The sequence below is a fragment of the Hyperolius riggenbachi genome, chromosome 7, assembly GCF_040937935.1.
Source record: "Hyperolius riggenbachi isolate aHypRig1 chromosome 7, aHypRig1.pri, whole genome shotgun sequence".
Classification (NCBI taxonomy): Eukaryota; Metazoa; Chordata; class Amphibia; order Anura; family Hyperoliidae; genus Hyperolius; species Hyperolius riggenbachi.
In genome coordinates, this window is record NC_090652.1 from 251707136 (window position 1) to 251732017 (window position 24882).

At 41.0% G+C, this 24882-nt stretch overlaps 1 protein-coding gene across 4 annotated transcripts in view; it reads right to left on the reverse strand.

The window, feature by feature from the left end:
* Window positions 1-27: 27 nt before the first annotated feature.
* The window catches only part of SP3 (Sp3 transcription factor), an 84130-nt gene continuing 59275 nt past the window's right edge, over window positions 28-24882 (reverse strand). For all 4 annotated transcript variants that reach the window (XM_068245511.1, XM_068245510.1, XM_068245513.1 and 1 more), the window contains 3 exons: window positions 11538-11730; window positions 8263-8459; window positions 28-4198 (listed from right to left, as the gene is read on the reverse strand). In XM_068245511.1, the coding sequence (XP_068101612.1) occupies window positions 3876-4198; window positions 8263-8459; window positions 11538-11730 (713 nt within the window). In that variant the 3' untranslated portion in view covers window positions 28-3875. The remainder of the gene's footprint in view (window positions 4199-8262; window positions 8460-11537; window positions 11731-24882) is intronic.

The window sequence follows — 24882 nt, forward strand, 5'->3', positions numbered from 1 at the left end:
TAAACTCAAAATACTGAAAGTAAAACATTTACAGATTTAAAGATATTTTTGCTTTATTTTTTTTCTTAAAATCTACCTATGCAGCAAAATTCCACCTACATGCATATTACAGAAATATACCATAACGAAACACATAGGAGCAGGTATAAAAATGCAGTATGTTTAAACAAAGACAAATTTTAACCTATATCATTGTAGCAAAATCATGGAGTATAATTTTAAGCCAAAGAAAAATTAACACATGGAATAAAAAGTAAAAACGGAGGAAAAAAAATAAAAATGCCAGATTTTGTGTACAAGACGCAGCGTTTCACATCATATACAATTGTGTTACAGCTTAATTTGGTGAGGATATTTTATTTATAGCAAAAAGTGCTGATAGCTGGTGTGGGTTGGGTGTGAAGGGAGGGAGTATAGTTTTTCAAAGCAAAACACAACTACAACATGAAAATTTACAGGCCACTGTCTCATCTTTCCAATAATAAAAACTTTAAAAAAATAGAAACCAAAATATATACGTATAGATAATTGCTAATGGGTCACTTTGCCTTTTGAATGAAGTTCAACATAATAGATCACATGTACATACTCACAATACACAATAAGTCAGGTCTTAATGAGGAAATAAACACTGTACAATAACCTACTCCGAGCCTGACATTTTATAGAGCCTTGTACAAGTTAACATTCATGAAGTAGAACATTAACACTTTAAATGATTTGATCTAACTTATGGCTGTAATTAATGGATACAGTCAATGTAATCTGGGACCAAAGCACTGCTGTCAAGCCTTCCTGCGCTCTTTTTTCTGTAAACAAAAATCTAAAGTGATCCTGTAATATCACAAAGTGTGGCCAAGCACTTCTAAGAGTATAGGTACCTTGGGGTAGTCAGTTCGCATTGGCTGAAATGAAGTTCTGAGCATCAGTGAAGGTGTCAAACACAGAGGGGGCTCCACTTAAGACATTCTTGGCAGCTTCTAAAGGAAACAAATGGAAAAGGGTAGAGAAAGGGAGGAGGGGTACAGTGTTCTTCCCAGAATTTATTTCCAGCCAGGTTGCATAAAACAAGTAGCCAGGTGGGGCGCGACAGAAGAATGCAGGGTCAGAACTTCTCTGTGCAACTCTGCTTACATCATAGGTGGAGGATTAGGAGGCAAGCCGTTGACGGACGGATGCCCACCAAAATGAGCCAGGTGTAGCATACGGTTAAAAGAGCCTGGGGAGAACACTGGGGGTATATTTGGCATATAAACAGAATATCACAAAGTAAAAGGTGGGGGCCAATCCTAAACTTTACTGAAAGGTTACTAAAAGATTATAGCAGGGAGAGGACCAATAGAACAGCTGAAGATATGTTCTTTGAGGTATGCTGCAACCCTTCTGTGATCAGCCCTGCCCATAGGTGCCTGCATATCACCTAGAAAGGCAGGTTCAACAATTTAACATAATCGCAAGGCTACCTGAAGAATGGCTTACTCAGATTTCTTCTTTAATTCTGCCTGCCAAGTTGGGCCTTAACCTCCCTAGAGGTACTGACTGAACAGTATTGATGTGCATAAACGTCAATACTCTCCTGCACTGTACACTTTACCCTTGCTTGACACATTTTGGCCAGTTACAGGGGAAAAAATGGTTATGAAAATTGGATCACTTTTTGCCTAGAAATTCTGGGGAAGTGGAATGCCAGGGAAGTTAAAAGGAGAAGTTCAAGATATGCTACACCCCAATTGTATCAGTTATTTCCAACAGTTTTTTCCCCCTTGTCTATCCTATGCTTTTAAATACTAAGGAAAACCGTATTTCTTGTATTGAAAAAACGCTCAGCGGCCAGCAGATCAGAGGCCAAACTTCATGCCAAGCATGTATGGCAGCTGTCTATGTGAAAAACAGGCCTTACTTACTAAATCTTTACCAAAGGTCCCCAGAGCGTAGAACTGATTTTCAGATTACCGCAGGTACATGTATAGCCACCACAAGCTGCCTGCAATCTAGCAGTACACTAAAAACCACACTTTGTGACATCACAGGCCAAGCTTCATTAAAAAAAACAACAAAAAAACATTCCACTGGCTTTGCTCTCGGTGTTCTATACAACTACAGCTAGAAAATACAACTCTGAGGAACACCTCTGAATTCCCGTGTTATGCAGGAAAACCGCTGATATAAAATATTCGAACTCTGAATTACTTTTGCTTATAAATATGATGCATACATTCAGTGATTTAAAGGCATTTAAACTTTGTTAAGGATGCAAAAATTATTTGCAGGAAAAAAACAAAAATTTAAAAAAACACTGGAAGAGTTTATGACTACCAAACTGACTTGCCATATAATGAATATGAAAACAGCAAAGTCCAAAGAAAGAAAATAGTGTTTTATTAAACTACCACACTGTTATAATACACTTTAAACATACACTTTAAAGATAGCCTTTAAATTTAAGGTGGTCATAACAATAAGAAAGAGACCCAAACAAAAGCCTGTAAATAGGTGAAGTGTTGTAGGTGCTGCAGTTTTTTTTTTTATTGATTTCAGTTCACTACGTCTTTAGAAAAGTCGGTATAGACCTTACATACCTGCAATTAAATTTGTATTTGTACACGTTCTATAGTTGAAAATATAAACAATTGTTAAAAAATAAAACAAAAATACAGCAACATAATAAAAAAAACATATACATATTTATCAGGTACATGTATTCGATACATACAATTTTCTTTTAATGGGTAGAAGCAAATAGGTTGTTTAAATGCTGATTCACCAACTAAGTTAAAAATAAAAAAAATAAAATGGAAAAAAAATAAAAATAATAATCCACCCTTATATAACTTCCCATTTCCCCATGACTAGGATCTGTATGCCTTGTGTCACTATGGAAATGACTGAAATCATGTTTGCATATGCTAGTCTACTTTAATTTACAACAATGGGATTTGATGTCTGAGTACTCGAGATTGGAAGATGCGCTGAATGATAAACTATTCATTCACTTTTTTTTGGTCCACCAGTGTTCAAGAGAGTGGGTGCTTTCAACCATTCAAAAATACTTTAACCCGCAAAGTCTTTCAAACATTGGTTACATTGCCTTCATGACTCAAACAACGGTAAGAAGATTTGGTTTGGCAAACATATTTCTGCATGGCTTTTTTTTATTTTTTTATTAAACACAATCTAGACAGTGGCTCCTGCCAGGTTAAAAACCTTGTTGTAGAATTTATTCTTATTTTTTTTTTGTAATCTTTCTTTACAAGAGAAAAGCTTAAAATGTGTACATGGGTTCACCTCATTAAAACAAATTGGTTGTTTATCTTGTAAGCAGAGGAATGGTGGAATCGAAGCCGGGTTATGAGTGCTGCTTGACGTGATTTGTCAGTTATGCATAATAAAAATTCCAGTCATCAAGAAAATTACAAAATGTCATCTCATAACACAATTTCTCTGTGACCCATTGACTTTGTTATCTTACAATAGATAAATACCAACATGTTCTTAATTTTTTCTTGTTTTTAATTTTTTTTCTTTTTTTTTTTTTAATTTCCTTTTACACTAAACCACACAGGACTGATGCATTTGGTTAGACTACCATTTCCATCTGTCAATGTTATTTATACTTGTATGTATCATGGTAAAATTTCATCAGTTCTAGATTTCCAAAAGTACCTACAAAAGCCATGCAATTTTACCATTTGATCATACGTATGGAATAGCATACAAAGTAAGGCATTTCAGTGTCATGTATAACCAAGTTACTGTCAATCCAAAAAAGTTTGCACATCAATAAAAAGATATCTAAGAACTCAAGAACAAGGATTTGCTTTTTCTTCCACTACTGTATAAAAATAACCACAATTAATAGGTGTCGTGTGTGATATTTACTCAATTGTCTCATTTCCGGAAACTGTGACAAGCTGTAAGGGAATCTCGGAATTGGAGAGAAGATCTTGATTGCTGGTGCCGGTATGTACAGTCCCTAAGGCGGATAAGCCGGATACAGACCCTTGCTGAATGTTTGCAAGGATAAGGGTTGTACCTTCGGTAGTTATCAATGTTTCATCGGGCTTAGCTTCTATGGATGCCAGTACGGCGCTGCTGGCATGAATGCCTTTCTTATTCTGGTGGGTTTTAATGTGTTTGGCAAGGTGATCACTTCGCATAAATCGTTTGGAACACTCTGGACAGACAAACTTCTTTTCACCTGTTGGGAACAGAAACATTTTTTATTTTAAATGCCATTTGTTAACCAACTTCATCCATGCATGTAATCCAAAATTCATTTTAATTGTTGTACAGAATTTTGCAGCCTTGGATTTGTGTTGTCACGCTGACTGCATAAGGAGACTTCAAGGATTCAACCGTATCAAACATTGGTATGTTCTGAGCAATCAGCTAGTATGCAGCAATTGTTTCTACAGAAACACATTTGCACCACACTGATCACAATTAGAAATAAGACATGCCAATTTTGCAAAATCTAATTCATTCTGAAATTGACACAGGAAGAAGCAGCATTATGTTCCTCCACCATCTAAGCTAAATAAAACAGATGATCATTACAGAAGCCTGATCTAAGAGGAATGGTGAACTTTTGGCTTCAGTCGTTTCTAAATCCTATATCAGCAAATAAGGATGCAAGCTAATGGAGTCAAATCACCTGATCTGCATGGGGTCAATTATTCAGCCAAAGGGAACAGCACAACAGGCAAGTAAGCATCATCAATTGCATCTTTTAATTTCATCTTACTTCAGGATTCCTGGCTGGGTCTAACCGTCCATCCCAACCAGCATGCACCATTTACATTTTAAATTTGGGGTGCTGCTGTACCTAGCGGCATTCCTGCTGTCGTCCTGCAGTGTCTTTAGCAATGCAAGGAAATGGGAGTGATTTGACGCAGAGAGCAGTTTTTCTTAGAAAATCGGCTAAATTTGCACGTGTGTATGTGTGCGCCACTTTTAGGCCTCAGAAGAAGCTGATTAAGCGAAATGGTCTTCAGGCCAGGCACCCAGCAGCACCCACTGTCATCCCACATCCCCACAATGCAGCACACGATAAGCATCACTTTTTGTACTGTATGCTATGCACAAGATGGACTCTTTATGCATGCTTTGTGAAGTCAAGTGAATGAAGCAATACATGATTGTCGGTAGTGCCAAGCATTTCCACTGTCGTTATTGCTGCATTGAACTGCTTTAAGCTTTGAGACAAGCTGACAAGCTGCACACAGCAGCCTCAGTCATCCTCTCCACCATCTTTGATTTCTGAGTGTCGGCACACTGTGCTCTCTTGTTGCTACACATGAAAATTTGATTGCCCAATTTTAACACTTCCCTATAGTATGAGAGCTTACCTACATAATCTGTTTAGAATATTGAAAATCTATTGGTTCTCATACTACATCTAAAGCTACATACACACGCCCAACAGTGCACGACCAACACCACAGACTATTTTGAAGACTTGTATTTTCCATGCACCAACCAAGTGAACAACCAACTCATCTATAAACTGCATGCATAAGTGAAGCGGTGGACTGCACAGAATGGCCGCATTTAAAACAAGTGCGTTGTTCACACAACTACGCACGTGGCCAATTATATGATATCAGCCCAACAGTATTGAGTTGAGCCGCCAGATGGATCGGGCTTGTTAACAGTCGTTCGTTTTCCCACTCCAACACACGCAAACCAAAATCAGACAACAAACAGGCAGGTTTGGTGGAGAATGTGTACGACTTTTAAGACTAGTTAGGGATTGGCTAACAAAAATTGGATGTGTGCCTTGCATTGTCAGGTCACACCTGACATTTCCCTGAATTGCAAATAACATGGCTGGTAAACCGCAGGAGTGCACCAGACAGAAAAGCACCATACATTATAAGATAGTGCATGTTGGCTGGGAAGGTCACTCAGACCAATTAGGCACTATAAAAGTTTCAAAAAATTATTTTCTCTTAAGTTTAAGGTGTAGGAGTAGACACTTCCTGTGTCAATTTTGAAATAAACTAGATTTCATGAAATTGGGGAGATCTGGTAGCTAACACTACATTCAAAGTTTAGATGATATAGTACATGGACATGCAAACCATAATCCCACTACATCATTTCCTATGAAACATTGGTCCATGGACATTTATTTATTATTTATTTATTGTATTTATAAAGCGCCAACATATTACGCAGCGCTGGACAATAAATAGGGATACATATAATATTTAGGGGTGACATACAGCAAAATGACAATACCTGAATACAAGAATACATTCATAGGAAATGGAATGCCTCAAACACAGCCCCATCACCAAGGGGCAGCGTATTCAGAATTGATCTACCGTAATGCTGCCTTTGCAACCCAAATACACCTGGATCACTGGAAAGATTTCCCAAGTACTCCTTTACGGAAACAACGGATTTTAGGCCTTCCACATCAAGTATTTGAGTGTTTTTTTTGGGGTTTTTTTCCCCCTTAAAAGCAAAATTCCTTTAGAGGAATCTAATTAAGAGAACGAGTTGGAAAATTACTAGATATGGCTATTTTAAGCCACATTCAGTAGAGGTCTCAAGTCTATACGTTCCCTGCAGTGATCAATGGCTGGTTCCAGGCCAGATATCTACTGCTGCCTTTTGATAGGCTCCTTTTTTGTATCAGTACTAGGATGAAGCTTTACTAACTTGAATTTTAGGCACTTCCGATTGTGTACATTAAGAAAAAACTCTTCAAATGCTGCACGGCAGGTACTGAAGGGTCACATACTAGGCAATAGAGCCATAGTCTGCATATGCTCTTCTATGACTGAGGTAGGTATGCGGTCTGGCTAAAGATCAGTGAAATGCTGATTTTTCTGACCTGGCGCACATTTACTGCAAACTGCATGCAGCCTAGCATTAAGGTGGCCATACACTGGCCCGATTCGCGGCCGTTTCGACAGCAGATTCGATCCTGGGACCGAATCTGCTGCCAATCGTTCGCGGTAAACACACCCGCCGATCCGTCCGTCGATCGGTCCGTGCGGGAAATTACCCTCGATCGCCCGCGGGTAGGGAGCGCGTCGCTAGCGGCGGCCGATCAGGTATACATTACCTGACGCTGGCTCCCGGGCATCTTCTCCGCGCTGCACGGCTCTGTTCCGGCTCTTCCTGTGTCACTGCAGTGACCAGGAAGTTCAAATAGAGGGCGCTCTATTTGAACTTCCTGGTCACGGAGTGACACAGGAAGCGCCGGGATGGAGCCGGAAGAGAGCCGTGCAGCGCGGAGAAGATGCCCGGGAGCCAGCATTAGGTAATGTATACGGGGGGGGGGGGGGGCTGGTTTGGACAGGCGGCAGGAGCAGCTCAGATTGTGATCGGTTTCAGGCTGAAATCGATTCACAATCTGTTTGCAGTAAAGGCAGCCATATGATCCCTCTCTGATCAGATTCGATCAGATAGGGATCTGTCAGCTGGTCGATCTAATGGCAAATCGACCAGTGTATGGCTACCTTAAGGATAATCCTTATCTGCAGCAACTGCATCTGATTGGCCAAACTCCAATCTGCATGCAAATTAGGAAAAGTAGAATCTTACTAATCTCTGCCTCTGGCATTGGAGAATGGGACATAGTTTTCTGTGCACAGAAAAGTGGTGCATAATAAGTCAATACCAAAAATACAGAAAGTTGAACTGTATCCTTGCATGCCTGTAACTTGAGAGCGTTATCTATGTAATCTCCTTTGTTACAGCAGAGTCCTAGTTATCCGAAACTCAACTAACCAGAAGTTTCAACCAACCAGCACAAATCACCAGCAGTACTCACTGTGATAAAGGCCAACTTCTTAATGGGCCCATACACTGAACAGATTAGCGATCGATCGATCGCAAACCGATTGACCAATCGATCGATTCGTGGCCGATTTCGATCGATCTGACATGCTGGAAAATCTAGATCGATCTGTTGAGAATGCTTATCATTTTGCATTGGACCTAATGGAAATCTGTTGGCAAAAAAATGCCATCAGATCGATTCTCAATAGATTTCATACTGAAATCTATTGTAAATCTGTTCCTAGTAAAAAATGTCCCTAAACACATCACATAGATCAGTAATCTATCTGATGATCTATCTGCTGCTAATCTAACGAGTGTATGGCCACCTTTAGGCAGTTTGGAATCCAGTCTGTAAGCACAGCAGAGTCCACACAGTCCCCCTAATGTTAATATACTTTTAATTACACTAAGAACGTAATACCACCTCCTAAGTACTGTCATACAAAAATCACCCATGTTTACCAGTATGTGTTCTCCTGTGTCGCTGCAGCTCATCACTTCGAGTAAACCTTTTGCCACAGAACATCCAGGTACAGACAAAGGGACGCTCTCCCGAATGCCAGCGCAGATGAGCTCTTAGATGTGAAGTCTTGCCATACACTTTACCACAGCCTGGGATGTGGCAAATGTGCTGCTTTTTCTTCCCAAGGTTGGTACCCCTAAAATGACATTTGAAAAATGTTAAAAGTTGGTTTTAAAGTTTTTGTATAAAAAAAAAAAAAAAATATCACTAGGAAATGTATAATTAGACCTGACTACATGTTAAAAATGTTTTATAAAGCTGAATAACGAGATAAACATTAAATATTTCCTCTATATGTCTGAATGCTAAAATTACCTCAAAATTGAATAACTTTCTGTGATTCTGATGTTAGGTAGTCAGGACTTAATCTAAAAAATGGTCTTCAGAATTCTCTTCTGTCCTGAGGTTGCTTTGAGCAGAACTGTGAATGACTGACAATCAGAATCAGGTTAAAAAGATTCCATCAGTCTTTTTCCTATTCACATAGTTGTGTCTAAGTATATATACTACACGTTCAATAGCGGATTAGGTTCCGTATTTTCGTTTTTTTGTGTGTCAAGGATGTTTGAGTAAACGATCAATAACAAATAGGTCAGTAAAATCAAATGAAAACCTGCGCAGAGGGGTACAAGGTAATTGCTAAAATAGTTTTTCTTATGCAGCACTTAATTTTTTTAAAAAAAATATTCATTAGAAACATATGACATACTAAGTTTTTCGCAGCTTTACTTCGTAATATTTTGTGAGTAGGAGTGTTGCTTTACTGCCGACGTAAACAAGTCTCAAACGAAATACACACTTAAGATTTTCCTCAGCCAAAACAATTAATTTCAGAATAATTTTATTTGGCTAAATAAGTTTGCACTTACAAGCAATTTGACTTGGCAGTTGCTTGACAGACGGGCAATATGATACAAACTCCGACATCAGGGATATCACAAATCAAAGACAGCATTGGAGTTATGATAGTGGACAAATATAACAGCATTTATTTTATGGTTCTAGTTCTGTAATGCTTTCAGGTCCTAGCAGTTCCACAATTTCTTTTTGCGCTGGATAAATAGCGCAGTTCTGCATTGAGCAGGGCTACCACATGAGGAAAGAGTGTTCCTATGCCTGGACATTTTTGTTACAACTAATCAGGTATCTCACCACTGAAGGAAGAAGTTAGAAGATAGAGTGGACAAGGCGACAGGGGTTAAAGGGAATCTTTGCTGCTCTTTCTGCACCCGCTGGTGTATATTCCGCTATAGATCAAAGTTTGTACATATGTCCCACAATGCCACCAGTGATCTGCCAGGACTTGCAGCAGGAACATCAAAAATACAAAACAAATCTTCAGTGTGATGCAGCTCATGTATCAGACTTTCCTAATAGAGAAGTATACGGTTGCTCAGCCATGAGCCAAGCAGAGCATTTGTACCGGTATCCTGCAGAAATCTTATAGATCGTTCAAGGCAACAAAACTTCTACACATAGCCTTACATTCCAAAAGTAAAGCTACTAGACTTTGTGAATGATAACTAGGTCACATTGTTTCTTTATGAGGCTATCACAAACATCTATTGCAACAAAACTGAATATATACTAAAGATAAGAAACTACAAAATGCATAGTAGATTTTACACGCAGAAAGATAAAACATGGAAAATGAAGACCTCACAGAATGAAAAATATATCCTCACCAACTAATTCACTACTTCACTGCTTGTCAGTGCTAACAGTTTACGTCACATTTGAAATTCAGATCGGTGGGCTGGCATGAAGAAAACAGCATTACATACATATACAAAGGTGGTAGGATAGAAACCTCAGCTCACTGTTCTAAAACTGCAAAGCTCAAATATGGATTTCAAACATAGGAATGAATAAAGCAATGAAAATAAAACTACTGCTACTTTTACACTTACTTTATAAAATGGTCTTGAAAAAAATCAAATGTTAGAACAATAAAAAGTTAGACACTTACTTCGGGAAGCCTAAGGTTAGGCCAGAGGCGTCCCATAGCCTCTTACACAGCACTGTTCCAGTGAAGGGTACCAAAGTGTCTTCTGGCCACTTTCCCAACCATGGACAAGTCCACCCCTACTGGGCTTGTGCGATTAAGATCTGCACATGCCCAGCAGAACAAAGGGCTCCTGCACAGAGGAACAAAAAGCCATATATGGGTGGCTTTGTTCTACTGGGCAGTGTGGACTACTCACACATGCTCAGTAAATCAGTTGAATAAGTATATAGAGCAGTGTTCTCCCCGGAATTTTTTTCCAGCTGGATGGCATGAAATAGTAGCTGGGTGAGGAGAAATGAGAGAATGCCAGTGCTTCTGTGAGCAACTATGCTTACAGCATAGGAGGAGGTTAGCCGATGACAGCCGGGTGCTCACCAAAACTAGATGGGTGTAGCACCCTGCTAAAAGAACCTGGGGAGAACACTTTAGAGAGGCCGATCGCTGAAACAGTGGGGTGTAAGAAGATACATGAAGCCTCTGAACTCCAGGGGTTCCCCTCTGCAGAGGTAAGTTTTTTTATTTTTATCCTACTTCAGGATATTTTGCATTTTAGAGTTAAAGATGATCTTGCCATTTCAGTTTGCAGCTTGTTGTGTTTTAAAGGGCCTGGTGGCTCAATAACGATTTTTTTCCCCTTAGTGCTCTGTGGAAATTACTGGCTGCCAAGTCATTTCCTCTTATAACTAGCTGTATAGTGCAGAAAGCAGTGCAACTATGCAGAAGTAAACATCTGCACTAATGGTAGAACTGACAAATCCCAACAGTCAACTGTGCAGGTAGGAAACTTGAGCTACACACGCCATCTCCTACATGATAAAGCCAAGGCAGGAAAAATAAAATATTTGCGAAATGTAGATCCAAACTGAAAGGATAGCTTTTACCATAATTTGTTTTAATAAAATATTCACTTTAAAAAAAAATATAATTTCTATGCAACACTTGTTTGTAACGGGGGCATGGAGATCTGGTTTCTCTCTAAATTCTTCAATGACATGATGTTTGGAGCAGATTTAGAAAGTGCTTCTAATAGCCTGAACACACCAGCTCACTTTCATTGTATGAAAGTGCAAACCCCAAATCTGACCTCTTAGAGGCAAGTGAACATAAGTCATGGAAGTGGCAAAGATGCCTGTGTGATTACTTTCATGCAGTCCACAGCAACTATGCAAACTAGTCTTCATACTCACAAATGTTAGGATTACAAACCTTCCAGCTCCATCTTTGCAATTAGGACAAGTGCAAGCTACTCTTCTTAGCCTTTTCCCCTCTTGGTTTGGTTGGTCAAGTTCATCGTCAACTACTTGGACTCTCAGATGAGTTAAATCATTGGTGTTGACTGTAGAGTCGCCAGTAAGCTGCCACTCCTCTGGATCTGGTTCTTCCTCCTTAATCCGTATAGCTGAAAAGGTAATAAATGCAGGGAGTAAGATCCGTGATGCTCCCAAATACGATAATTAACAGGAATAGTAACAGATTGCAATTTGTGTTTACAAATACTGCATATCGTGAAATACCATTAGTAAGTAAGGTAGTAAGGAAAAGAAAAGTTATGAAGACGTTAGCACATTCATTAATGTTGTATGCATTACAGTAGAGTCCCCCCATTTTGGGCCCTTTTCCACTGAGATCTCTCGCTCTCTCTCTTTTGCTTCATTCACACAGAATGCTGAACTGAGTGCACTTGATCACAGAGGGAATATAATGGCAATTAGGGTGCCCTTTTCCACTGATGTGATTTAATTTTACTCCAAACACAAACTTGGTAGGCTACATTTTAATATTTAAACACTTCACCGCCAAGGGTTTTTCCCCTTAAAACTAGAGCAATTTTCACCTGTCAACGCTCCTTCCAATTATTCGCCTATAACTTTATTACTACTTATCACAACAAAACTATCTATATCTCGTTAGGCTTTCTTTGGGAGGTACTTTTTGCTAATTGCAGATTTGACAACTTGACAGAGCATGATGGCTTGAAACAGCGGTCTGTCGTTGTATTGCTGCTTTTAACTGATGTGATTAATAAAGAGATGACTATCTACATAGGTGGTGCCTGCATCAAGTGGATGTACTTTTTGCTAAGAATTATTTTATACTAACTGCATTTTAAACAGGAATAATAAGAAAAAAATTCATTATTTCTCAGTTTTCGGCCATTATAGCTTTAAAATATTATATCATACATATATATTAAAACACACATTTGCCAATTTTTCCCGGTTATTGCAACTTATAAAATATTTCCCTAGTACAATGAATGGCGCCAATATTTTTGTTTGGAAATAAAGGTGCATTTTTTTTCAGTTTTGCATCCGTCACTATTTACAAGCCCATAATTTCAAAATTAACAGTAATATAATCTTTTGTACAAGACCATAGTTTAAAAATTAACAGTAATATAATCTCTTGACGTACATATTAAACATGTTCAGTCCCTAAGGTAACTATTTATGTATCGTTTTAATTGCAATTTTTTTTTAATGCAAAAAAATATTTGGGCGATTATGGGATAGTTTGGGAGGTAAAGTGTTAATTTTAAATGTACAGTATATTCTGGCATATAAGACTACTTTTTAACCCTTGAAAATCATCTGAAAAGTCAGGGGTCATCTTATACGTCGGATGTCATTGATGCCGGGTAATACGCCCTATCCTGCTACCGCCTCTAATATCTCCCTGCTGAGGACTGTAGTGAAGCGGCGCAGTCGTACATGTGTGAGATCTGAGAGGCAGAGAGGGCGGTTAATAGGATACAAGGGTGGGCCAGACGGGTGAAAGAGGCGTGTTTTATGGGTACAGCGCAATCTATTCTTCCATACCACTCTGATAAACAGGGAGAGCTGACCAATCCACTTAGGGAGAGGGAAAGTTGACCAATCCGACCAGTCAATGGCCTATATACTGTTATATACTAGGTACCACATACAGTACAGCACCAGTATCTGTTCATACATAGCACCAGGATATGATTTTTTAAATTTGTATTTGGTGTACGTTGGAAGAGGAGGGGGGAGGGGTAGTCTTATATGGCAAAAATGTCCCAAACTCTATATTTTAACTGGAAAAGTTGGGGTCGTCTTTTATGCCAGAATATATGGTATTTCTGGGACTTTTTAAAAAAAAATAATTGTGAGTAGGTGTATTTTTACTATTTGGCTACAAGATGTCCTTGCACATTACTTCCTATTGCGTACCTATGGTATGCTAAATAGAAAGTAATACTTGGATGTGTCCGTTGAAACTAACAAATGATCACGGCATCTCATTGATACCTGGCATCATTCGCACTGCGTTCCCATTCATCTCCCGTCTACCGTTTAGCGGCGATAAAAAGCACGGGAGCAAGGGAAGTAGTAGCTAGGACCCTGCGATGTGAAAAGGGTATTAGTTACTCGTCCTAGAGGAGGGGAAGTGGTTAACTTCTCTAATTGTCATAACCCCCCCCCCCCCCACACAAAAAACAAGTGAACACCACCGCGCCATGAAACTGAACAATTGCATGAGAATTGCTGTTGAAATGTACGGCTCAATAGCTTGCTGCAAAACAAATTGAGATAGCATCAACAACAGGTGTGTGGCGCGTGCAGAGGCTGGTCATTGTATACAGAACGCGCCTCTGTGTCCTAATATGATTTATCAAACCCACCTCGGGTTCTCTAACAGTTTTGTCTCTTGGAAGGTCAGTAAAATGCAAAGAATTCAGAGTTGATGCAAATTTTTATGCTTGTCTAAGGCCTCTTTTCATAGGGCAATGAAAGTGTATGCTCGGCAGTTACCAGGCAGCAGCAAGTAGTTGTGAGAGTTCATTTCACTGCCTATCAACTGCCCATGGAAAAGAGGCCTTTATGCAGCCTGAAAATGGACTAAGGGCTCATTTCCGTAGACCATTGAACTGTGTGCTTTACAAGCAGTTACCAGGCAGCAGTAAGCAGTTGCTAGGCAGCAGCAAACAGTTGTGAGAGTTTGAGAGTCTTTACTGCCTATCAACTGCTCGTGGAAATGAGGCCTAAATGCTACTGCTGCAGGAGGTGATTGGTCCAATTTCCAGTTGCACAAATTTGCATATGATTAGTGTAAAAATGTGCATCAGCTCAGAAGGATTTGCATCTCATTGACCATGCCTGCCTGTAATTTCAGTTGCATCCCACTCCTTTGAACACCATTTCCCCAAGAGCCTGCATGCCACTTAGGCCTCTTTTCCACAGACAGTTAATAGGCAGTGAAATGCCTCTCAAACTCTCACAACTGCCTGCTGCTGCCTGGTAACTGCTTGCTGAGCACACACTGTCTGGAAAAGAGGCCTTAGAAAAGCAGGTTTAGCTGCTTTAGGCCTCTTTTCTACGGGCAGTTAAACTGTGTGCTCAGCACGCAGTTACCAGGCAGCAGCAAGCAGTTGTGATAGTTTAACCCCTCTACGACCACGTCACGCCAGGCAGTGAAATTCTTCTCAAACTCTGAAGGGGACCACTTCATGTCTAATCTGAGTGTGGCTGCAATGAGCGCCCCTCCACTGATCAGCCAGTGCACAGGGCAGCTGACATTGTTAATTCACCCACTACAGCCTTATGTGTGAAAGAGCCCTTAGATACTTGGAGGTTTTCATATCCAGAGTCTGCAGTAGACCAACCCAGTCACTGCTTCTTTATAATTCTGCAAGAGAAGACACTGGAGTGCATTTTTTAAATAATTTTCTTTATTGAAGATGCTGAAATTCTAGGATGATCCTTATAATTCAAGAATGCCTAGATCAAGGGTGTCCAACTTTTTACGCCAAGGGCCACATTGCCATTCTTGAGAGTGCTGGGGGGACGAACTAGTGAAATTACAAATATTTTTTTCTGATTCCCATTAGGTATACTATAGCGGTGACATTTTGTCAAATAAAACATTTCTACGCGAGCTGACCCATATACCATGTGCAGTTGCAGCATTTCTCTATCAGTATGCAGGCATAACGCTACTAGCACAGTAGCTGCTGCTAATCAGCGACTCTTACTGCTCTGCTGCTGGCACAGTGGCAGCTGCTAATCAGTGGCTGCTACAGTTGTGGCTGATAACCTACATCGAGCTATGGGGAGGCAGAGTGGTGATACAGGTGGCCTCTGCATGCAGCACCACAGCTACAGCCTGCGGGCTACATGGAATTAAGAATTGTAGAGCGCTTTGGGGGCAACCAGAAAAGGCACGGCAGGCCGCATTTGGCCTCTGGGCCTGGACTTGCCTAGCCTAGATTAAACTGCTGTATAACATGGAAACCTGGGCTGGGGAAAAACTATTCTTGGGTTACTGGAAAATAACGTGGAGCCAGAATGGTAAAGCTTTTGGCCTTAAAGAGAACCCGAGGTGGGTTTGATAAATCATATTAGGACACAGAGGCACGCTTTTAGACCTAGGACCCACTAGAGTGCTTTCAGCAGCTAGTGGGAATCACCCCCATTCCAAAAGTCAATATGGCAATGAAAATGAATGGATGTGTGCCCACTGGAGAAATTGGGATTTGGCTAAATCGCTCTGCCTGCAGCATTTTGTTAGCAATTGCGATGCAATGTTAAATGCATTGTACTGTCCATGTTTTGTTTTCAGTAAATTTTATATACAGGGAGTGCAGAATTATTAGGCAAATGAGTATTTTGACCACATCATCCTCTTTATGCATGTTGTCCTACTCCAAGCTGTATAGGCTCAAAAGCCTACTACCAATTAAGCATATTAGGTGATGTGCATCTCTGTAATGAGAAGGGGTGTGGTCTAATGACATCAACACCCTACATCAGGTGTGCATAATTATTAGGCAACTTCCTTTCCTTTGGCAAAATGGGTCAGGAGAAGGACTTGACAGGCTCAGAAAAGTCAAAAATAGTGAGATATCTTGCAGACGGATGCAGCACTCTTAAAATTGCAAAGCTTCTGAAGCGTGATCATCAAACAATCAAGCGTTTCATTCAAAATAGTCAACGGGGTCGCAAGAAGCGTGTGGAAAAACCAAGGCTCAAAATAACTGCCCATGAACTGAGAAAAGTCAAGCACGCAGGTGCCAAGATGCCACCAGTTTGGCCGCATTTCAGAGCTGCAACATCACTGGAGTGCCCAAAAGCACGAGGTGTGCAATACTCAGAGACATGGCCAAGGTAAGAAAGGCTGAAAGACGACCACCACTGAACAAGACACACAAGCTGAAATGTCAAGACTGGGCCAAGAAATATCTCAAGACTGATTTTTCTAAGGTTTTATGGACTAATGAAGAGAGAGTCTTGATGGGCAAGATGGATGGGCCCGTGGCTGGATTGGTAAAGGGCAGAGAGCTCCAGTCCGACTCAGACGCCAGCAAGGTGGAGGTGGAGTACTGGTTTGGGCTGGTATCAAAGATGAGCTTGTGGGGCCTTTTCGGGTTAAGGATGGAGTCAAGCTCAACTCCCAGTCCTACTGCCAGTTTCTGGAAGACACCTTCTTCAAGCAGTGGTACAGGAAGAAGTATGCATCCTTCAAGAAAAACATTATTTTCATGCAGGATAATGCTCCATCACTCGCGTCCAAGTACTCCACAGCGTGGCTGGCAAGAAAGGGTATAAACGAAGAAAAACTAATGACAGTCTCCTTGTTCACCAGATCTGAACCCCATTGAGAACCTGTAGTCCATCATAAAATGTGAGATTTACAAGGAGGGAAACCAGTACACCTCTCTGAACAGTGTCTGGGAGGCTGTGGTTGCTGCCGCACGCAATGTTGATGGTGAACAGATCAAAACACTGACCGAATCCATGGATGGCAGGCTTTTGAGTGTCCTTGCAAAGAAAGGTGGCTATATTGGTCACTGATTTGTTTTTGAATGTCAGAAATGTATATTTGTGAATGTTGAGATGTTATATTGGTTTCACTAGTAAAAATAAATAATTGAAATGGGTATATATTTGTTTTTTGCTAAGTTGCCTAATAATTATGCACAGTAATAGTCACCTGCACACACAGATATCACCCTAAAATAGCTAAAACTAAAAACAAACTAAAAACTACTTTCAAAAATATTCAGCTTTGATATTAATGAGTTTTTGGGGTTTACTGAGAACATGGTTGTTCAATAATAAAATTATTCCTCAAAAATACAACTTGCCTAATAATTCTGCACTCCCTGTAGTAAATAAAGAAAACCAGTTCCTGGCATTTTCCATTTTTATCCCCTCTGACTGAAGCCAAGTCTGATGTAATTTTCTCCCTTAGGGCCCTTTTAAACTTAATGCGTTGGTATGCGTTTTTTCCATAGCAGTGCATTGTGAAAAAGATTTCAGTTAAAATGCGTATGGTGGAAACTGTGCCAAAGGAAAACATGGGTATTACTTTGAAAATCAGTTTTCTTTCAGTTTTAACCGAGAGCAACTGATTAAAGGAATACTATCAATACCCAAGAGTTCTAAAATGGCAATGTACAAATAATGTCTAAGTAGCTGTGTAAACATTTCCCTACTTTTCATGTTAGGGTAAAGCTTTAACTTATTCATGTTAGGCAAAAGCTTTAACTTATTGAGGATAGGATTTAGCTATATTGGGACAAATCAATTGCAGAAGGGGTGTCTGCTTCAATGCACAGCCAGTGTTGCATATCAGACTAGAGTATTTTTCTCTGAAAGCAAAAACTGTATCAAAAGCTGTGACAATTACAAATGTTAACAAGTTACATTTCCTCTGCTCTTCACACACTTCAGTGAGAAACACAGGACACAGAAGCTGCAGCTGTTGGGAGCTTTCTCCGTCTCTCACACACAGTTACACACAGGGTTAACCGATGAAGTCAGAAGGAAATTTCCCCTCCCCTCATGGTTCATTCTGTCAGTTTTGGCGTCTGTAAAATGTGAAAGTATTTTGATAACAGTAAACAAAGAGGTTGCCAGTGAAATGTATACACCAGTACTTAGCAGCACTTCCCAAACAATTCCTATCAATTGAAAAAAAAAATGTAAATCGATAATGTTCCTTAAGGCTGCTTTCACAGTGAGACGTTACAGGCGCACGTTAGTGCAGCCTGTAACGCAGCCCCACCGCATAGCAATGAAAAACCAAGGGCTGTTCACAGTGCCCACGTTGTGTTACATTGTAACACAGGACATCTGTTGAGTGCTGCACGCTGTGTGTTATGTGCGGCTAAGCCGCGTTAGAGTGTGCGCACATGCTCACTAGTGTTGGGGAGGAGTTGAGAGCGGCCAGGCACATGGCTAATTGATATTCACTTCACGGTGTGACGTGCAGGGTTTACTTCCTGGTGCGGCCGCTCTGTGCGACATGCGTCCAAGAGTACGCATCGCGGCATCACGCACGCCAGAGTGAGCTGCACAACGCGGCTCACTTTGATGTCCACATCGGAGAGCACCAGGCGTTGCGTTAGGGGCACGTTATGTGCCCTATAACGTCCCCTAAACGCAACGTCCTGGTGTGTAAGTAGCCTTAAGTGTAAAAGAGGCCTCACTCATAGAAACTGCCCTGTCATATCTAGCTTGCTTTGTAAACATGTGAGCACAGCATAGATGGCATTTCAGGTGCTCTCTGAACTGCTTTACAATACGCTAGTAAAAAATATATAACAATTGCCATAACCGATCTGTAGTGGGTCTCAGGCCATAGGCCTAAGCTTTAACAGGTCAGGGTTTTAAAAAGTAGTCTAATGATGAATTTAGGAAGCAATGAAATGCCTTGTATGTTGTGTGCTTGCAACAGAATAGGAAATAAGTTATAAGTGTTCTATTTATACATCAATATTATATCAGAGGATATTATATTAAAGGAATTGGTGTTTCCATAAATAAAATAGTTGGGAGTTAAGGTTTTAGGCTTAGAGCCTTGCTGAATTTATTCTGAAAAGTATTACAGGCAAATGAAGAAGAAAAAAAAAACAAAAACAAAGTATAATCAGAGTTAGTTTAGGTATGCTTCAGTGGCTGCAGCAAGACTTAAAGAGAGTCTGAAGCGAGAATAAATCTCGCTTCAGACCTCATGGATAGCAGGGGCATGTGTGCCCCTGCTAAACCGCCGCTATCCCGCGGCTTAACGGGGGATCCCTGATCCTCCAAATCCCCTCCGTGCAGCGGGGGAGCGCCTTCGCATTGGGGCAGGGCTAACCGCCGCAGCCCTGCCTCCCGCGCGTCTATCAGACGCGTACCTCCGCCTCTCCCCCGCCCCTCTCAGTCTTCCTTCACTGAGAGGGGCGGGGGAGAGGCGGCGATGTGCGTCTGATAGACGCGCTGAGAGGCAGTGCTGCAGCCGTTAGCCCTGCCTCCAGGAAGAGCAAAATTTATGACCAAGTTGGTCGTTAATTTTGCAGGGGGGAGGGATTTGGGGGTCAAGGGACCCCCCATTTAGCCGCGGGATAACGGCATTTTAGCAGGGGCACACATGCCCCTGCTAACTATGAGCTCTGAAGCGAGATTTATTCTCGCTTCAGAGTCTCTTTAAAGGAAACCTGAAGTGAAGGAGATAGTAGGAATCATTGCAGACTACCTTTTGAAAATGCTACCCTACCTGGCTACTATACAGAGATTTCCTTGGCCTATTCATTTCTGAGCCACTAACCTAGAAATAAGCAAGACAAAGTGCTCCGACTCCTCGGACTTCAGTGTCTGCAGGTTTCTGGCACATGCGAGTCAAACTACCAAGGCCAACAGAGCAGCATGACAGCCAGGCATTTCAGGATGAAAAATAAAGAGGACAGTCTTCATACTTCTCTCAGATCAGGTACCCTTTCACTCCCAGAGTAAAAGTACACAAAACACATACTTTTAAGCTAGGAATACACTTACAATTACTGATCCACGGGGATCAGGACTCTATCTCATGGGTGACAGTTCAGGGGGCTCGAGTGCTGTACAGATGTTACTAGCCTTAGCATTACATTGGGAAGAGCTTTTGAAACCTCTAAAACTCAAAAACGCTCAGAAAAACTCCTCTGGTGTGCACCAGGCCTAAAGGAGTTACTGGGGGACATCCGGGCACATCACATGGCCGGGGGCTAAATTTATTGCTCTGCTTGGGGCCCTGCATGGTCTTTATCTGGCTCTGCTTTGGGGAGGAAAACAATATGCTTGGGTGTCAATCAGGCTTCTCTACACACAATTTGTGTTTCTATGCTTGCGTTCTTAAGATGGCGGTAGGCTGAATTTGATACTGGAACCCACTTATCAGAAATGTTCAAAAGTGGTTGAGGTTTAGCGGTACTGTTGTACTTTGTATTTATAATGATGGTACTGATGGTACTGCAATAAACTTTTTTTTTTAAACTTAAGAAAACAAGACATATAGTGACAGATCTACCTCACTGTTAGAGCCTTGTACTCCAATAAAAAAGTACTTTGCTTTGACTCTGTATAGAAGACAAATATCATAAACTAACATTTCTCAGAAATGTTTTATTAAAAGGCACAAGTTCCGTTCTTGCTGGTCATCTACACAATTAAGATTTATGGTGACAAACCATAAAGTTCTCATTTGGAAAGAACTTTGGGTTACAGCTCATAATTATGATTATCCTAAAATACCCCCTCACTCCCACCCAAGTGCTCCTACAGTCTAATTTGTGAGTTTATTGCTGTTCATTGAATGTATGGGTTTAATACTCAGTTGACTGCTCTGTTAGTCCTGGAACCCACTAGCAGTACTTTACTAAGTGCTTGGGATTTGAAAAGCTCTTGCTAATGTAATGCTATGGGTGTGATCCCACTTGAGCAATGTGATTTTATAAACATCCCCCATAGCATAGCATTAGCAAGAGCTTTTTCAAATCACTAGCTCTTAGAAAAGGCTGCTAGTGGGTTTGAGCCACTAAAGTGTTTATGGGTTTTATACTCTGTTGACGGCTCTACTATGTGAAACTGTAAGCTTTAGACGTGTGCAAGGTTCCTATACTCTAACTTTACATTCTGCTCTTCTGGAACAAACAGTTTATACAGTTTTTAAACTTTAGTCAGGGCTCTTGCACCCTACGTGCGATTTCAATTTGTGATTTTGACGCAATTTTACATGCGATTCCAATTTTGAATTGGTACTGCATGCCGAGTTTTTCTTCTTCTTTTGATAGCATTCAGGGAAAAATCGGAATCTCGAATCGGAATTGCAGTGCGCAGGGGGCCTCCGATTTGTTTCTTGGGTAACTGCGTCATGTGGTACTGGCTAAAGAACAGCTAAGATGAATTCAAAGGTAACAAAATGCAGACAGTTCGCCGTACAGGGAGTACAACACAGAAGATTATACTGTAGATTACTTCAAATGTGCTTTAAGGCGACTAGTTTCAGCAGCTGAAATATGTGCTTTTTGAAAAAATGCAGCTAATATGGCAATACCCACTTAATCTAAAGTTACTAATGTACTTCAGTTTAATGTGTGTTACTTGTAATCAGTATTTTAAGTGGTAATCTACAAATTAATGTGTCTTATTTTAACTTAACTATAAAGGGCTGTAATTAGCAACAGTGAAAACATACGACAAGCTGAAGTGACAAAGATGTAAAGGGGGATAGGTATTTATTATTTAACGCACACTGCTGACACGCAACTGCCTTCAAGAACAAGTGTTCTTGAATCACAAGAGCTGTAAAGAATAATTACAACTGGGATAACTGCTACACAGACAGAAAATACTCTTTTCTACCCCGAGCTTCAGTTTATTAAAAGCACACCTGAACTGAGAGGGATATGGAGGCTGACATTTTTATTTCCTTTTGAACAGTGCAGATTGCCTGGCTGTACTGCTGAGCCCCTCTCTAATGCTCTTAGGCTCGGTCCACACTTGTCAGATTCCAGATCGGATCCGTGTCAAACGGATCAGTTTTTCTGGCTGGGGCATGTTCTACATCCGCACGTCAATCGCAACGGTAAGTATGCTTCGGCTGCTCACCTATCTCGCCACCACCACTCGGGTCCCTTCAACCGCCTGGAGACCAGAAGAAGCAACAGGCCAATTCTGCCTAGCAACAGTAAGAATTTTCATTGGTTCAACATGAACCAATGAGAATTCTCTCGGTTCCTGAGGATTTCCATTGGTCTACTGCAGCCCAATGGCTGCTTCTGTTGGCCTCCGGGTTTTTCAGAATGAACCGATCGGCGGTGATGGACAGCGAGACGCACAAGTATGGCGTTACGACGGTGACGGGATGCGGCTGAAACTGGCAACGCGGATGCGGCATCTAGCTTAGTGAGAGCGGACAGTGTCCATTCTCATAGGCTTGCAGTGGACACATTCCCCTGTCCAATCCGGGAAAAAGTGTGAAATCCAGACTCTCCACTACGATTTTCTTTCCATACAACTCGATCTGTGTGCGATCCATGTTTCTGCACGAGTGGAAGCGAGTCCCATTTTTAACACAGGATCCGCTTCCTGCGTTTCTGCGGAGCTTTAAAAACGTATATCATGGATACGATTTAAAAAGTGTGAACCGGCCCTTAGTCATGGACCCTGAACAAGTATGCAAATCTGGTGTTTCGGACGCTACTGCAGCCAAAGAGATCAGCAGAACTGCCAGGCAACTGGTATTGTTTAAAAATGAAAAATATGGCAGGCATACTTTAAAGGACAACTGAAGTGAGAGGAATATGGAGCTGCCATATTAAATTCCTGAATGACACACATGAAACAAGCATGCAATCTTGTAAGATCTGAGAATAATGTCAGAAACCTCTGATGTGCTGCATGGTTGTTAAGGGTCTGTAGCTAAAAGTATTAAAAAGTATTAGAGGCAGAGGATTAGCAGGACATCCAGGCAACTGGTATTGATTAAGAGGAATTAAATATGGCAACTTCCATATCCCTCTCACTTCAGGTTTCCTTTAAAGCCAAACTCTAGCCAGAAGTTAGAGCCTCCTTTAGGTATTTGCATCTTACCTAGGAAACATTGGACATTTAGATCTTCAACATTGGAATCTGTTGGTCGGCCATCTTTGTCACTTCTTGTAACTTTCAGAGTATGGTGGCTAAACCCACAAACTTGCTGTACAGCTCAACTACACTTGTAAATGCCCTGTGTGGATTCCGGCAACCAAAACACCCAACCGATTACTTCTGCCTGCTGAACCGCACAAAGCGGTCTGCAAAGCACCTATGGAGCCTGCCAAACAACTCGCTAGCCAGGGAAGTACTAGAGACCTAGCCTGCTTCTCCTACCCAAGGCCCCTTTCCCCACTTGAGGGCATTGGTAAATAGAAAGTGCCTGCACAAAAGCCCAGCATTTCCATGACGATGTGATTCCATTCATTACAATAGATGGAAGACAATGCATTTGCAGTAATTCAACAAACATGCGTTGCATTTCACTGTGAATCACAACACATGGATGGGGACATCAGACAGTGCAGTCTATATACTTCAGATGTACCCACAGATTGCGACGCACCACGTTCCCATAAACGGGATATGTGGGTAAGAGGTATAAATGGCTGCCTGCTGCTTCACCAGCCATGGAACTACTGCACTGAGGCTGCTTCAATCGCTGCCAGGCCCTGGGTTCAGATATGCAGCAATAACTATAAATGTGCCTGCTGCTTTTCCTGGTTGTCCAGAACTTGTGCACGGCTTCCCAGCAGGTTCTTAAAGCGAACCTTAAAAGGAACCCAAGGTGTGAGACCTATGGAAGCTGCCATATGTATTTCCTTTTAAACAGTACCAGATGCCTGGCAGTCCTGCTGATCTTTTTGGTCAGTAGTCTAATCACACACCTGAAACAAGCATACAGCTATTGTCATATTTGTCCTAGACATCTGATCTGCACCCAATAGGCCTCTGAAACTTGTACATTTAATAAATCCGCAAGAAAATTTGGGCAAAAGAATTGCCAATAATAGTACATTAGTAATATTAATGCTAATCTACTAGCGGCTATTCCGGATAGTACAATATTGGTCATTTTACCAATATTTTATTAATATCACCTTATTGTATCCTAGTCTCACACTGACCTTCCCTACCTCTATGCCCAACACTAACCTACCCACTACCTATGCCTAATACAAACCTACCCCCCACCTTTGCCTAATACTAACCTACCCTCACCTATGCACAACACCTCCCACCATCTATGCCACACACTAACCTACCACTTACCTATACTTACACAGTCTATGCCCAACACTAACCTCTGACACCGTTAGGCCTGGAACCCACTACAAAACGCTAATCACAATCGCTAGCGTTTTGTATGAGCGGTTTGTAAGCAATTTCATGAGCATTTTCGGGAGCGATTTTAAAAAGGGTAGTTAATTTGCCAGCGGTTGTGTAGCGATTAGAGTTTTTAATTCTGATTGTTCCTTTCAATTAATTTTCATATTGTGCACAATGTGCAGTAATGTAAAAACACTGTGTAGGTTTTGATGAGCGATTATGCCAGTGGAATCGAATCCAGTAGAATTTGGCCCATCCATTAACATTAGCTGAGCGTTTAGGGAAATCGCTAGCTGTTTGAATCGCTCCCTAAATGCTCAGAAAATCACTCTAGTGGGTTCCAGGCTTTAAAGAGAAACTCCAACCAAGAATTTAACTTTATCCCAATCAGTAGCTGATACCCCCTTTTACATGAGAAATCT